Source organism: Melanerpes formicivorus, unplaced genomic scaffold (genome assembly GCF_026170545.1).
Source record: "Melanerpes formicivorus ecotype bairdi unplaced genomic scaffold, bMelFor1.0.p_v2 SCAF_7, whole genome shotgun sequence".
NCBI lineage: Eukaryota > Metazoa > Chordata > Aves > Piciformes > Picidae > Melanerpes > Melanerpes formicivorus.
The window spans coordinates 1,884,455-1,901,416 of record NW_027142359.1 but is presented as its reverse complement, the minus strand read 5'-3'; the positions used below and the strand labels follow the sequence as shown (position 1 = coordinate 1,901,416).

Here is a 16,962-nt window from a genome sequence, read left to right as displayed (position 1 = left end):
GTGGAAAGCAGCCATGCTTCCTATTCCAAAGCAGAGAACCCCCCTATCTTTCCTTCCTGGAGTTGCTGGCATGCTTCTTGGAGGAAGGAAGGAGGAAATCATTTCCTGATAACTTACATGGCTATCATTTGCTCAGCTCTATGTGCTGGGCTGACCACGCTAACATGTTCCCATCCTTTACATCTGGACAATGGAACAGTCTCCCATGGACTTATCAAGCTTATCTTAAAATAATGTTGGTTCCTTGCCTTCCCACACCTTATTTGGTAGACCAGGCTACATCCACACTCCTTCAGTGGTTTGAAATCTTCTTCAGATTTCCTGTCTCATTTATCCGTGGTAACTTTATTAATACTTGATCCTATGTCTTTTTCCCCTGAACTTGAAAGGCACCTGGAAAAGCAGCAGTTTTAGAGCACATTTTGATCAGGCTCTCTTAAGAGGGACTGAAGCAAATCTGACTCATAAAGAATTAATAACACCCTCTCAGCCCCAGTATTTCACTTAAACATATCATAGGATAAAACCTTTCCCCAAGCAAGTAAATCTCAATGTTACTGAAGCAGTGAGGGGCTGCTTTGGGAAAAAGGGGAAGGCTCTTTAGCCTCACTTGCTCATTCTTCATTAGAACTCAGCAAAGGCAGTTGCCTGTTGGTATCAGCTTCCCAGGAGCTCTGAGTGGAAATGACTTAGCCGACAGAAAAATTAACAGGCTACACTGCCCACGTGTTTTGGTTGAGATTTGCTACCAAAATGTGCCATCTCTGATAGGAAATAAAATGCCTGAGCTTAGGGATCCTGAACACCCAATTGACAGCCTAGAGGCTGACTGCAGAGGTACTATCTGGTGGTTCTGAAAGGCTTTGCAAGAACAAAGGAAGGGAAAGCTAACTGTTAATTTAGTGGTAGTTAGTTTAATTGGCTGCAGATGTACTTTGTGATCCAAACGTTCAGATGTTTATCTTGAAGCAACAAATGGCTGTATGGCAGAATTCTAAGTAGGTTTGCTTGAGACCTTTTATTTAGAATAAGCAAGCCCAGGGGAGCTGGGTGTGCAAAGCTGTAAAGAGAGACAATAACTATTTATTAATGGCTCTAGAATGTGATGGCTGTTTGTGTAATCTGAGCACTCTATTATGACAAAAGCTTGGCAACATCAGCATGTTTGAAGGAGAATTAGAAATGCTTTTCTTTCTTAATTCTCCTCTCCTGCTGGTTTTAATATGATCGACATTGTGGTTTTCAAGGGTTTGCTTCAGACACTTTTGCCAGAGCTGCAATTTATACGGCGAGCAGCTGAGGTATGGTTGATGCCTCTTGCATGGTGCTGACAGCACATTACTCTGCCAGTCCTGAGCTGATAAGCACAAACACTTCTCTTTCCCTATCGCATGTCTTTCCAAGAGTCACAGCTACAAGGTGATGCAATCCATTTGCCACAGAACCCGAGAAACACCAGAAAGGCTGAAACGATGCAGTGAGACGACTGGGGAAGGCTTGAGGAAACACAGGGTGCATTACTTTCTGAAGCAAACGGTTGTTGATTCCAGATTAACACATTTGTGAGCTGCAGAAAGCCAAAATTCTCTCTAATGAAAAATACCAAGTTATAGTTACATCCTTAGTTACACCCAGTCCTTAAGAATGGCATTTTGTTCCTTCTATATGTAATCTTTAAGCTAAGAGACAAATGAATGTAATTAAAAGCAATTTGGTTTACTCTGAAATAAACTGTTTGTTTTATCCTCCTCTTGTAGCTAAATTCATGCACTGATATCGAACAGGATGTACTCAGTGAATGCTTAGCTATACAACAGCTGCACACATCCTCACAACACATTTTGGATGGGAAATGTGGTAGATCTGTAGGCCATCATGATTTAATTACAGGTAAGAGTACTTCTAATATGCATGGTGCTAAATATGTCATATCATACAGGCCTTGAACCAGAAAAGGTCATGGCTCTGATTTGCCACCCTGGAGGATGAAAACCCCAACTTGCTGCTGCTCCTTTCAGGTGAAGGGTGGGGGGAGCAGCCCAGCTGAAGGCCAGCTTCCATTTGTTCACTTCCAGGAGTTTGCCTTGGCTTCAGCAGAGTACAGGTGCATGAGGAGTGCAGGCAAAGGCACACAGCAGTATAGTGCTGCAGCTCTCGAGGAGCTGCAGAGAACTGGTAAGGCTGTGTACCATTGTCATGCACTGGGTGAGCATAATGACTAATATGGTGGTCTATGCAACAGCTTGAATTTGAAATGTCAAACATGTTGTTTTCATTATCTTGTCTAATATTTACTCTTTCTTTCATTCCTTCTCATCCGTCCTCTCTTTCTTGTGGTTTGAACAAGAGCTGGCCCATTTCAGGAACCTTAGAATGTTCTATAGATTTTACAGGAAGAGAAAAAGATGCTTGCATTCCCTTCTGCTGAAAAGAAGACCTAGACTCACAAATTTTCAACCTCAGGTTCTTTTAGAGGAACTCTGAAAAGCCATCACTGGGATTGTAATCTGCCTCCCCCTCTGAAGATACCATATCCCTCCACTGCTTCTAGGGCTTAGAGTGAGGAACCTTTCACTTAGCTGCTTGCACCCTCAGATCTCTCTCTGTTCATGCAGTGGTTTAGCCCTTTATTTTGGTCTTGGCTTCAGCAACATGCTCTGTCAGTGAGCTGCAAAGCCCATGCTTCTCTGAAGAAAAATAGTTTCCCTGATTAATTTTGAACATGCAGCTTTTAGACAGTCCTCAGTGAGGAGAATATGTGCACAGACTCTGTCTTGGTCTGCTTTGGTGGGGAATTATTCATGTTACTGACCTTGAAACTTAGCTCTAAATCTATAATAACCAGTTTGGGATGGGACAACCAATGCTATGACAACAATGAAACAGGAGAAAAAGCTCCTAGTTTAGAGATGATCAGACCATCCCTATCCCATCTCAATGTCCTTCCGGAGATGAAGGAATTTATCTGCCAGTAATGCTGTCTTTCTCTGATAGGATTTCTGTGCTGATGATACCAATCCACCCCCAGGATTTTGCAACAAACTTGGCAAATCTTCCCTAATGCTCCCACCAGGTCACCCCATGAAACCTCATCACATGCACAGTATTGAGAAGTGCCAGGGAAAACAAATCAAGTTTTGAAAGCCTGGTTTACAGTGAAACAGGAGCTGCTTCCTACTGTGTTGTACAGTTTCATAGGCAGAGCTTCCTTTGTCATTATTTGAGGCACAGAAGCTGAAGTGCTGATCAGAATTAAAGCATAAGGACTTTCCTGCTGCCACCTATAGTCTGCAGTGGTTGCTCCTTCAAACAAGCTGTAAAACTCAGTATGGGATATAGCTGGATAAATACAATATGATGTCCTCTTGATGCCCCTCAAAACCAGGGAAATGCTCATGGCTTGGGTTTTTTGTTTTCACTTTGGAGGTTCCCCCCCCTTATTTTTTTTTCCAAAGAAGCCACATTATTAATGTGCAGAGCTCTGGGCTTTAGGGATCACTTGGATTCCTGGAGAGCTTCAGCTTTGTCTTTCTCCAAGTTAAAGCACATTTTAAATGTCAGGGATGAAAGCAAATCACAGGGAAAAAAAATGAAATATTAAAAAGGCTTCCATCCCTTGTGTCTGACTTCAAAGCAGGGTTGTGCTTAGGACTGGGTAAGACAGTGAGCAGAAGAATGTTCAGCAGTCAGAGGAGCCCACTGTTTGCTTAGATCTTCCTCCTTTTGCCCTCCTCATAACTAAGGTGCTTCATGGCTGCACACATTCAGCTCTAGGTGATTCCACTCAGGAGCTTTCCCTGGCTGTGTTTTATTGTTGCTTTTCTGGTCTCAGTATAAAGCTGGGGGAAATAAAAGCTGCTAGTCACAGATGCTCAGAGTGCTGCTCTGGCAGCAGATGTTCAGGTCAAAGGCCCAGCCATTTAAAATGCTGATCGATGAGCTATGTGCTCAAGCTAAGATGGTCAGTGTGTGAAGAGGCCCAAGGTGCACAGTCCTGCCATGGGCTCCACTTGCAGGAGCAGTCATTCTTAACAGCTCCAAAGGCTTCTGTGAGACCTCAGGTGCTCAGAATATTACATCTCACTGCTGAAAAAAAAGGGGGAAAAGACTGCAAAAGAAGTGAAATTTTGAAAGTTTTGAAAACTCTGCTGAGTCTGGAATAGCAACTGCTCTCCCCCCTCGACTTCTTCCTCTCCCACTGGAGAGGCAGCTAGTGTCAACACTCCATCCATAGCATTTGTGTCCCTTCCAACAGCTCTTTCTTTCTGTTAATGGAAGGGCCCTATGCAGCCTCACATCTGCAGGTCCCTCCTGCTTCCCTGCACAAGGCTGTTCCTTCTCTCTCCTGCTTCCTTCTAAAAGCACCGTCTTTGGGCTTCACACCCAAGAACGTGCCATCAGTTAGTCATGGAATCAGAGTGGCAGCAGCTCCAACTTTGAGTGTCTTCTGTTTGGAATAAAAGCACACATATCAGAACTTTCTACAGTCCAGATGAACTCCAGTAGCAGCGTCAGTGGCTGACAGCTTGCACAGTGCCCAATGGAGTGCACCCTGCAGAGTGCCCATGCAGAGCAAGGTCTTTCCCTTAGAGGCGAGTGAAGTTCACATTCTGTTGGGCTGCCCCTGTTGTGCACTGTGTAAGATTAATAACTTTTAGTTTTAAATAAGTACCAGTTTGGTGCTCAGTGACTCAACAGAAATGACTAATGTCTCCTTGCAGACTCACATGGAATCTCATAGTAAATCCCATCTTCCACTGTGTGTGCCATGGGGCCCTCCAAATGCTCTTAATTGCAGGCAGACAAATGCAAGCCAGGCAAGTGAACAATGGGCTGGATTCTCTGTCTGCCTTGGCTGGCATTGTGGCGTGCTCCAGGGGTGGATGCAGCTCTCATCCCAGGGGTAGGCTGTGCAGTCTCGGTGCCTCAGCACCAGGCCCAAGAGCACAGATCGCTGTGTCTGACACCAGAGCAGCCTCGCAGCTCCCCCATTCCTCCCACCAGCCTGGTGTCTGCAGGATACACGCCGTAAACTCGGGCTTGGGTTCAGTCTCAAGGCTTCTGTAACCAGTTTGCTCTCCTCCTGCCCACATCTGTGTCACCCCCTTCCCCACTGCAGTGTTTTAAATCCAATAGTCAAGCTCCACACCATTTGCCAAAGGCCTCCAAGATAATTGCCTTCTGACAGCTTCCATGAGTGCTGGCAGCTGGATACTAGTGAGTGGCACCCGAAATGAGTGTTCCCACTGCCAGAGAGGCAGGCAGGGCCCAGCTGTGACACAGGCTGCTTGCCAGCAGGCAGCACACCTTTGTCCGGGTGGCACAGGGATGGGGGGGACAGCTGGTTCTGCCCTGACAGGCCTCAGTCCACATTGTGGTAGCTGTAGTGCTGCAGAGAGAGGGTCAGTGCAAGGGGAACTAGTGGCTTCAGGGGTGAGGAAGGGGGCATTGAGGGGACAGGAGATGCCATGTGTCAAACCAAGCATGAGTGAAGGCTTTTTGATACATAAAGATGAAGGGAAAGGAGAACTGACTGGTGACCAAGGCCTACAAGCCTCAGCATGTGCTCCAAGTCAAAAGAGGGATAAACTCAGGGTGGATGGAAGAAGCCCTGCTTTAAATAGGAGAGGAGGCCCACAGCAGCACATCTCTTCAGGCCCAGGAGGGGAGAGTAGGAGCCTACCTTGGTACTTCTGTGGCTGGGTGAACTCTTGGGCATAGCAGAAACTCAGGTTGCAAGGATTCTGGCTTCATTTGGTTTTCTAATGCAAGTGTTTGAGTGCGTGGGATCGTGCAGGACGACTTCTCACTTCTCTGGAGGGGCAAGCTGAATCTAGGTGCCCTGCTACTCTTACCTTTCTCATCCACCTCAAACAAAGAGCTGAACTGTCCTCAGTACCTGAGACAGTATGGAAGGGGCCAACAGAGCTGTTCATGGGTGGGACTGTGAGATTTGTGTGTTTTCTGGCTACCACACTGCTAAAACTACCTTCTGATGTGTTTGAGCATTTGGGGTGAGTTAGGGGCCAACAATGTTCTGCTGCTCTTCAGGAGCATAAAGAGCTCTTTATAGGTTCAGCACCGTTCTGCAGGCTGTGCTGCCAGTACAGCCTGCCTGCCTGCTGTAGGAAGTACAGCTGAGTGTGAGCTGACACTGTACAGTCACAGTCAGATTGGTGTTGGGCTCATCTTCCAAGACTGATAATGGATGTAGAGACAGTGAGGATTTGGGGGAAGTGGAAGCTATTGTATGAAAAAATGAACAGAAGTCACCAGTGGGAACCCAACATTTTCACAATGCAACATCCTAGTTACTGCCTTACTCTTATCAGAAGAGGCTTTGACAACTAAATCCCAGCATCACCTGGGCACATCTGACTTCTTAAAGCCCCTTCTGTCTGGCTTTCAGTGCACAAGGTAAGTTGGTCTCACTGGCCAGCTGACAAATGTTCTGTCTAGCAGGAGACAGGGATGATGTGGTTCATTTTTGTTGCTTTAGATCTGTCAGCAGCTGAGGACTCATTGTTCACCAGAGGTTTTTGACTCATCTGAAGCCCCTGACAAAGGTGGCTGGAATCTTGCCTTAGTGGTTCTGCTCTTTAGTTGCACAGAAACAGATGCTGACATTCAGCTGTGCCTTACCCACCCAGAGAGCTGTCACACGTTCCCCAGGGCCCCATGCTCATTCCATGTCACTGGGAGGGTCTGGGAGGACTGCCATCCAGAGCCTTGGCAGTGGCAACGGGACACATCCAAGCAGAGCTGGCACACAGCTCTGGCTTTCTGAACACGTAGCTCTGCATGCAGTCAGTGGGAGGAGAGGAAAGGTGAATGCTGCAGAGGATAAAAGGCAAAGAAACTATGTCTGAGAAGGGGTTGGGGTCTTCTGTGCTGTGTCTGGACACTGTGGGTGCTGGCAAACTTCATTTGCTCCCCACAGCCTTCAGAATACAGTGGCTGTTCTGCTCCTCCTCTGGGTGTACATTCCCTGGGAGGAGTGCCCCAGTGGGCTGAGACTCTGGGAGGTGTTTTGTGGACAACAGAGAAGCTGAGGACTGGACTTTTCCAAGAACTGCACTTACTAGGGGCTTTTCCCACTGCCACAGAATGGCATTTGCAAACAGCAGGCAGCAAGCACCTCTGTGATCCCCTCTCATTGCAGAGACCTGCTCAGAGCAGCCTTCACATCACAAGTCAGTGTCATGGCCCTGGCCTCAGACAGTTTGGACTGTCTGGGTGCATGCCTTGCTCTTCAGAAGGGAAACTGAGAAAAAAGCTTAATCCCAGCATCTTAATCCAAAGTCCTGTATTTGTTCCTCAACAAAGCCTGTGCTTGAGGGCATGACAGATGCTTGGCTATTGGTGCCTCACTGCCATGCTAGAGGCCAATTGGTGCAGTCCCCGAGAACATCCACACTCCTCCAGTACCTGTGTGCTTAGTAAACCTCCTGTTTTCATCATCTCATGAAAAGCTCTCTCTCCTCATTCTTTTTTGCACTGACTTCATTGGGGTTTCTTTTGTATCAGTATGTGATCAGTATGTGTTTTAAATGATCCAGGATGTCCAGCAGCATATTAAATCAAAAGCAGATTAAAAAGGTTTTAATGAGCAATGAATAAACTCAAGTCCTGATGCCCTTTACACATAAAATGTGTTCAGGGGCTAATGTGATGTTGGTAAGGTACCAGGTACCACTCTGCTGTCAGTATGAGCTCCAGCATTCTGCAAAGAGCACTCTGAGCTCTCACTCAAAAGTGTGGTGAAGGCAGAGTGAGAGTCCTGCCATCTGCTAGGAGGAGATCCCACAGGTCTGCAGCCACAGCCAGTAGGAAATGGGCCACCTGAGAGGGCTGGAGGGGAGGCACAAAGCACCTCCATACAGCTCTGAGTGCTGTTCAAGCACTGCAGCAGTCACCAATGCTGGGGGCTCACAGTGGGTGACACCCCCAGCAGAAGGGGGCTGCTGTGTGTTTGTGTAGGGGACAGGGAAGGAGCTGGGGACTCTGAAGGACTTGGGTGCCTGTTTGCTCATTCTCTTTGTGAAATGGCTCTGTTGACAGGCATGTACAGTGGCTCCAGTGCTAACCAGAACGGGCCCTCGCCAGGTATTCTGCTGCCTCCTCACGACGTCCCTTCAAGACACCACCCACTCGAGCCTGCCCTGCCCAGTCCTCACCACCATCCCTCACCGCTGGAGAGTGCCAGGGAAGGGTATGTGCATGGGACATGCTTGGCCTCTGCCTGCCATGCTAATGAATGGTTAACTTCTCGGTTTGCTTTGCATGGATGCTGCTCAAATGGAAACCACTGGCCTCTTCTGGTGTAGATTCATAGAAAACTCTGCTGTGAGGGGATCTCAGGGGGCCTCACCCATCCCCTGCGCTGAGCAGGGCAAACTTGGGCATTACCATTGGGTGCCTCGGAGCCTGGGCCTTGTCTTCAGCAAAGTACTCTGAGAATTGGTTTCTTCAGAGCACACAGTTGCATAATTTATTTATTTTTAGTTCTTCCTTGATGACTTCTTGTAGGTTTAGATCAATGCAGAGAACTTTTCTCAACAGAAAGACAAATCACTGCAAGGGTAAAACCCAAACTGACTGATTCAGGAATAAGGAAGTGCTTGCCTTAGCAAGATCCACTTAGTGTCAGGGCTCAGGCTTTCTCACTTGCCTGCTCTCTGATGTGATTCTCTGTAACACATTTCCCAGCAGCAGGCAGTAACCAGGAAGATGCTGGTCAGGACAGAGGATGTTGTCACACAGGTTGCAGTGCTGCAGTGAGGATTGCTTTGTACTGCTGCAGCATCCGATCGTTTGCTGAAGTATCTGATAACATCCTCTCAGCAGTAAAGAATCTCTCTAAGCCTTCACTAATTCTGCTCTAATCCTTCTGCTCAAATTTTTTGTGGTGCCTAGGCTCATGCAAATGAAACATCAAACTTACAGTTTTTCTTCCCAGCACTTTGAACAGGGAGGGGACTGAGTTTGCTTTACTGATGGGAATCTGAGATACAGAGAGATTAGATTTTCTTTCTTCCTAAAAATATGTTGTGGTTCTTTACCAAATACAGCAATTGAGTGCAGAGGTTTTCCACCCTAGTTCAGTGACTGACCCATCCCTTCTTTTATACAGGGAAAGAAGAGGCCAGAAAGTTTTCAGTTGTGTGCTTTAAGCAAAGGGCATAAGGCAGAATGTATATGGCATGGGAAGGGTGTGAGAAGGAAAGTTACACGTGGAGAAGCTGAATAATCTGATTGAGGAGATGCAATTAGGAACAAATAATTCCATTTTTTTAACTGGGGGATGAAAACTTAGCTTCTATAGCAGTACCAGTGCCCCCTCCCACTGCATGGTGCCTGTCTGCCCATCATAGGAATAGACTTACTCTGTCCATGTCACATCAGATTCCTGTGCCTGACCACTCTCCTCCCCTGGCCTACCACATTCCCCACCTTGTATCTCCTGTTGGCAGACTCATACCCATGGCAGTCATTGAGGCATAAGCACGTTGATTTAGGTGGAAGCTATATCAGATAAATAGGAAGTTTTCTATAGCTGAGAAGGCAGCAAATGCAAACAGGAGGAACGGAGACAGGCAATCCAAAGTGAAGGTAATCCATGAGCTCTTTCCACGCAGAATGAGACTACTTGAGCCTGGGGGCATAGGATCCCTTCCTCTCACTGCTGCCCAGTGTGATGCTCAGCTGCTGCTTCTTTGAGTTGCTTCTGGAATGGGCTTCCTAGGGGAGTTATGGCAAAAATCCTAAGCAAGAATTAAATAAAGTAAGGCTATGGCATGGGAAGGATTTAACAGGCTTTCAGCTTGGTGGGCTTGCTCCTAAGGCACTTGATGGTTTGCTGCTGTTAATGAGAAATGAAAGCAAAAACTTGGCCAGAATGAGGGCAACAGACAGCTTTCTAGTTTGAGGAGTCTGAAGCTCCCAGATGAACTCTCCTTGCTGCCCCTCATGTCTCCATTCCAGCCACAGCACTTTGCAGCAGAAGCACTGTGCTGAGGAAGCTGATGTTCTCACTGAGCACTTCTGAGTACTGAGGTTCTCACTTCTGCAGACATTTTGATCATTTGCTAAGGCCTAAGTCTACGTCAGACTTGTCTCTGCTGCTTTCAGTTCCAGGGCAATAGATGGGCAGTAGATATTGTTTCTCAGAGGAGGAAACGGTGCTGACTTATTATCTCTGTGCTTATAGGCTAAAGGAATGGAAAGTCCTTGCAGAAACACCGCAGTTAATATCCTATGACAAAATTGGAGTGGGAGATTATGAGATTTCTAACCATGAACCAAACCTCAGGAAATGGAGACTGGAATGTATTTTTGAATAGCTATTTTAAAACAGGGTATTTAGTTTCATTACATAATTACTTGGAATTTTTCAGCATCTCAAAATGCCATTTTCTAAACTCAAACTGATCTGTATTCAGCACTGTCCTACCCAGTCCAAGTGCCCTTTGCTGCCTTCAAATTGTTTATGCTTCCATTATGAATAACTGCTGAAATAAAGCCCCCACATAACATTTTAATTGCAAGCACAGGACCTCAGTGTGAACTAATAGTCCTTGAATGTCGTTTAGCACAGTTTTGTTTAAAGCAGTCATCCATTTATCTGAGCAAAAGCATTTCACAATCACATGGAGCCACTGAGGGCTGTTAACCCCTCTGCCATTCCTAGTGGTGTTTTGTCTATGGTTTGCAAGAATCACAGAATGGTGGGGGCTGGAAGAGACTTCAAGAGATCATCTAGTCCAGCCCCCCTGCCAGAGCAGGATCACCTAGAGCAGATCACACAGGAACTCATCCAGGCAGGTCTTGACTATCTCCAGAGAGGGAGACTCCACAACCCTCCTGGGTAGCCTGTGGAAGCAAGAGGAAAGAAACCCCCAACACTGCCTCACTGCACGTTGCCTGCTCCAGCTCTGGGGCACACAGACAATGTTTTGCTTCATTTGTCAGCTGTCTCAGAGTTCAGGTCTAAGTAAATGCACAGAATGTCTGTGCTGTGACTCAGTGCGATGACAAGGCTGGATTGCATAGCTCCAGTCTCTGGAATCAACCAAATGATTGCTATCAAGAAATCTAATTACTGAGTCATCAAATATGCAAGATGCCAAGAACTACATGAGGCAAAGTACAAATAGTCTGCTCAAGTTTGACATCAGATTCAGAATTTGATTTAAAGGCTTTTTCTTTCCTTTTCAAAAAGCCCTGTGTTATAGCATCCCCTGCCAAAGTCAACAGCGAGAGCAGCAGTCAGTTTTCCCACATGGCTTGCTAAGACATTTAAATGGTTTGACAAAATTATCTAATTCACTTGAAAATGTTCTGACAAAATCTGACTTCATTACCAAATGTATTTATCCTGGCTTCATCCAGTACAGAGAGTACTTTTTAAAACCCTGGTATGAAGTGTATGCTAGAGCAAAGCATTTTACTCCTATTGATATTAACTGAAGTGTGTGCCTGAGGAATATCCTGCATCTGGAACACAGTCAGTTGTGATCCAGCTTTAAATACCTATTTTTTTATTTCAGGTAGCAGAGGTTTCTTTTAGCATTTCTTGTTGCATTTACCATGTTTAATGTCTAGCTGGGCTTCACTTTGCCCGCTGCAAAAATCGTCTCTTTTGATTTGTAGCAGAATGAAGACTGAAAACCAGCTTCTAGTATTAAATCTTAGGTGAATGTTGCACTTGGCTTGCTTCCTGCTAGTTTTTCAGCTGCTCCTATCTAAGTCATCTAAAACTCTGCTTAGTTTTGTTTGTAAGCTCCCTCTGTAGAAGCCAGTTTAGAATATTTAGTGTGATAAATTATCAGCTGAAGTGAAACTGATACGGCTAAAGTTAAGAGAGTCTGAGTGGTGGTACCCAGTGAGGGATTTGCAGCAATTGAGCCTAATGACCTAACAAGGTGACTTTGTAGGATCTGAACACGGCCCCTCTATATGTGGCTGTGAAGGCCTCTGTCACTTGTGGTGCCCCTAACAAACAGCACTGCTGTGCTCAGGAGAAGCTGGGGGTGCTGGCAAATAATAACTGTCTTGGGCAGGCAATGTGTCTCCAGGGCAAAGGGAAGTGAAATGATTCCTTTTATATTCCTGTGACAATTTAGGTAACTTTTGCTCTGTAAATGCAAGAGCAAATGAAGAACCGGTGATGATTAATGAGAGCTCTGAATCCAGTCTTGTGAACCTTTAATATGAAGGAGCAATGAGTCAAGGTTAGAGGAAGGTGCTTACACAACTCTCTTTTGCCTGGGCTTCTCACCAGTTCAAACTGTGATCCAGACCCCCCTGAAGAGCCACTTACCCATACAAAAACCAGGACTTAAAAAACAATCAAGTGAAAAGGGACATTTTAACCAGGCTGCTCAAACATCAGGATTTCTGTTTGCTTGCTTCTTAGCACCTGTGAATTCAAATACCACAGAAATGCTTAGAGGAAAGAGTTCTCTGTTGGGAATTTCGTCCCGCACTTCCCTTTTGCGTAAATTTACACCAGGTGCACAGAGCCTCCCCTCTTGCTCAACCAGGGAACATCAGAGTTCAGTTTCCTGATAGTTTTAAGGTTGAAAACAAATATGCAGGATAAAATCTTGTGTGTTAGATTTGTATGCAAACTACTTTGGCAGTAAGAGATGATAAGCCAGCTCCTACCCACCTCTCAGCTCAGCAGGACCCTGTGTCAGGTGCCTCCATTCCAAAGCAGTCTGGTCCAGCTCCGCTGCCTGCTGTCAGTGAGCTGTGGAGCTGGGGGAAAGCAGCCTCCAGCAGCCCCTCAGCTCTGCTCTGTGTCATTGCTTTTGGCATGCAAAGGGTTTGGTGGGCGCTTGCTCATCAGATTGGACCAGACTCCAATTGTGGCTGTAGGAGTCTCACTTGTTTGTGAGCAGGAGGTTTTCTGGAGCGTGACTGTTTCTGGGATAAGAGCTAAGAACTCACCACAAACCCTTTAAAAGAAATGGGGGAGATTCTTTCCAGTAAGGAATAACAGAACCTTAGAGTCTTTTTGGTTGGAAAAGACCCTTAAGATCATCAAGTCCAACCATTCTGTAACTGTACCAAGTCTGGTGCTAAACCATGGCCCTCAGACCCGTATCTCTGCTGCTTTTAAACACCTCCAAGGACAGGGATTCAACTACCTCCCTGGACAGCCTGTACCAGGGCCAAGAACCCTTTCAGGGCAGAATTTTCTTCTAATATCCAACCTAAACCTCCCTTGGGACAACTTAAAGCCATCTCCTTGAACTGCCAGAATTCAGGCCAGATAGGAAAATACATTTGTGTACCTAGTTCTCATTACTTTAAGAGCAAATTAGGTGCCTGCCTACCTCCAATTGAACTACTTCTGCCTTATTTTTCTTCATCTTTCAATTTGTGAGCTCGCATCAATGAATTGACTAGGAACTGGCATGCTGCTAGAAACAAACTTCTCCTCCTCAGAAGTGCTCTGGAGAACTGAATACCTACCCAGTTTTTATACCCAAGGAGATACATCCCTCATTCAATGTGGATTCCATGGGGAATGCTCTCCATTTATAACAGAACACACAAGTCAGTGTTTTAGTCTTTCTTTCAAAAGCACTAAAACCAATAACAAGAAACAGATTTTTCTGACAGCTGAAAACATTTTCAGTGGAGGAAGCCAAGAACCCATCATAATTTATCTCAGTGTTGTGGATCTGAGCACGCAAAAGGGGCATCAGGACATCTGCAGAGAGAGAACAATGCACAGGTGTGGGGCTGAGATTCATGTAACAAAGAAAAGCAGCAATTAAAAGCATCTGGTTTCAGATCCCAGAGCCATTTATCTCATTGTACAAAATGTGATCAGAATTCATTTATAATCATGTCCAGACAGGCTTAGACAGTTCCCCCCCACCTTAAAGTAAACTTATCATTAACGTAGGTTTACTTCAACAATACACAGTTAAGAGTAACCTAGTGCTTGATCAGGGGGTAAAATATTGTTTGGCCATCAGCAGAAGCAGGTGGGCCATGTCTTTCATCTGTGGTCTGAAAGGCCTGGACTGACACTCATCAGAGAGCCTTCAGCAGCCCATCTCTGAGTACTGCCTTCCCAGAAGACACTGTGAGCAAAGCTATCTCAAAGTAAGAGATGAGAGGACACAGGAGGAGCTGGAAAGTTAAAGGAGTTGGTCAGAGGAACTCAGAAAGCACTTAGCAGCAAACACAGCTCTTTCACAGGATCAGAGGATGTTAGGGGTTGGAAGAGACCTCCAGAGATCATCCAGTCCAACTGCCCTGCCAGAGCAGGACCATAGAATCTAGTGCAGGTCACACAGGATGCACTGCTGGAAGGATTTCAGCCATGCCTGGTTTGCTCTGTAGTTAAATTCACACTTAACATCTCAAAAGATGATCTTACTCATTTATTTTCAATTTTTGTCTTGGCTTTCAAGCACAACTTTTGCAGGTAGATGTAGACCATCCAGGCCAAACACAGTCATGTATCCTGGTGTAACAAATGATTATCTGAACATCTCCCACCCTTGAGTACAGCCTTTGAGACTGTAAGCTTGAGGAACGCAGACATCAGCTACCTGTGCAGACTCCACCTGCACCTGGAAGCATCTTGCTGCATACCTGCCAGAGAATAATGGCCTGAGATGAGTAAACCAAGATGACCAGTCAAGCATGCAGAGTACACACTAGGTCATACTGGGCAGACAACCTCTGTACTCAATTGCATGTCGTGGTATTGACGCCTTTGCAATCACCTCAGCCAAAGGCAGTGCTTGTTGTTTAAATGTCTTGTTTCTTTGACCACTGACCGCTGGGGAGGGATTTGGGGCACAGCCCTATGAGGAGAGGCTGAGGGAGCTGGGGCTGCTTAGCCTGGAGAAGAGAAGGCTCAGGGCAGACCTTATTGCTCTCTACAACTACCTGAAGGGAGGTTGTAGCCAGGTGGGGGTTGGTTTCTTCTCCCAGGCAACCAGTACCAGAACAAGAGGACACAGTCTCCAGCTGCACCAGGGGAGGTTTAGTCTGGATGTTAGGAAGAAGTTCTTCATAGAAAGAGTGATTTGCCATTGGAATGGGCTGCTCAGGGAGATGGTGGAGTCACCATCACTGGAGGTGTTTAGGAAGAGACTGGATGGGGTGCTTGGTGCCATGGTTTAGTTGATTAGGTGGTGTTGGATGATAGGTTGGACTTGACGATCTCGAAGGTCTCTTCCAAGCTGGTTAATTCTATTCTATTGTATTCTAATCCACTTCAACTTCTGAAATCAATTTCCTGCTAGATTGTTACTGGGAAGAAATTTTCAGATTTCCCCTAGGTGTAGTGGCTTTGACTGCAGGGATTCATCAGCTTCATTTCAAAGGTTGTGGAATGAACCCTTATAAATAACAAGGTCTTTTGGACTGGCACAGCTTCCACCCCGATGGCTGTGACTGAGTGCCCTGCAGAAATGGCTCTTACCAGAAGTTCTCATTTACCACAGACAAGTGGTGTTTGTGCAGGTAATGAAATGCACTGCAAATTACTGAGTTCTGGGTTATTCCCAACTGAGACTTGCCTATGAATTTGTTAGAGAAGACTGTGAGCACTTGAGTACATCACTCTGTACCTGAAGAGAAGGGCCACACAGCCTTGGAGTGTACCAGGAAGGGACTCCTTTGGCTCCTGTGCAGTTTTGAACTCAAAGCTGTTTTCTTATCACTGTTATTGGTGTTACTAAAAATATTCTGAAGCAATTAAATTACCCAAGACACTCCAGTCCCGTTAGAAGCCCTGTGGATAGTGTTCTCTGGAGTGTCTATGAAGCACCTTTTACTGCTCATAGCTAACAAGCTCATGTGCTCTTTTTGGGTGAGTAAAGATGCAGAACTGGATTCACATGATCCAAGGCAGTATTCCAAATGAAAAATAGTACCTTGTGTTCATCCAGAAGCTTGGAAGAGGCTAACTTTACCTCAGTCCTGCTTTAAAGATGTTACACAGAGAGATGTGTCACACATTGCATCAACAGAGAGTCAGGGGTAGAGGCTAAGTCTAACCAGCAGCCATCTACTTCAGCTAGCCACAAGCAGAGTCAGAAAGGAGAAAACCAGCAACTCAGTGTCCTGTGCTGCAGTCAGGGCCAGAGGCTGAGGCCCTGGGCTGTGTGTCACAGCCCAGTGACTGCTTCACTCGTTGTTTATAGAAAAGGGTCATAAAATGCAATGATGCCCCACAAGGTGATCTGCACTGAAGGATTTATGAGATATCAGGGAGAGGGGGTGGGGGGAGAGGAGAAAGGAAGAAAGAGGCAGAGAAGGAAAAGATTCCTTGCATTCCAGAAATGTAGCCAGAGGCACCTGGCAGTGATTAGTGCAAAGGTTCAGCAAACTTCAGCTAGAGTCCAGCTTAAGAAAAAGCGAAGCAAAAAGAGTGAGCAGTGTAACTGCTTCCTGAGCATGTGCTGACAGGACCCCCCCCAGGGCAAGACCCAGAACACAAACACGTGGCAAGAGATTGGGTGCTATCCAGAGAGCAGATTAGCAGAGCTTTACACATCATTTTTAATATTAGGGGAAGAGATGAAAATCTTGGATCACTTTCTCCCCCCCGCCCCCATTCCCTTCCATAAAAACATAATCTCCTGGTCCTGGAACTCAGTTGGACATTCTGACAATATAAGCAACTACAGTGCTTGGGGGAGAGATTTTGTGAATGAAATGGTTGGCATGCTGGATTTTATGGCACAACCTGGCTCCATGGAAAATCTCAGGTCTAATCATAGGACCATAGAATGGTTTGTGTTGGAAGATCATCTAGTCCAACACCCTCTGCGCTCAGCAGGGAAATCCTCAACTAGATCAGGTCACCCAGAGCCCTCTGGAGCCTCACCTTGAATCCCCATCTCCAGGGATGGGGCCCCATCCAGCTCCCTGGGCAACCTGTTCCAGTGTTCCACCACCCTCATAGTAAAGAACCTGTTACTA

General features: G+C 46.0%; 1 protein-coding gene across 2 annotated transcripts in view; it reads left to right on the top strand.

Annotated features, from left to right (window-relative positions):
* Positions 1 to 16,962, top strand: part of GLIS1 (GLIS family zinc finger 1) — a 217,669-nt gene that overhangs the window by 179,935 nt on the left and 20,772 nt on the right. For both annotated transcript variants that reach the window (XM_068140633.1, XM_068140634.1), the window contains 2 exons: positions 1,758 to 1,890; positions 8,062 to 8,212. In XM_068140633.1, coding sequence (XP_067996734.1) covers positions 1,758 to 1,890; positions 8,062 to 8,212 — 284 coding nt within the window. The remainder of the gene's footprint in view (positions 1 to 1,757; positions 1,891 to 8,061; positions 8,213 to 16,962) is intronic.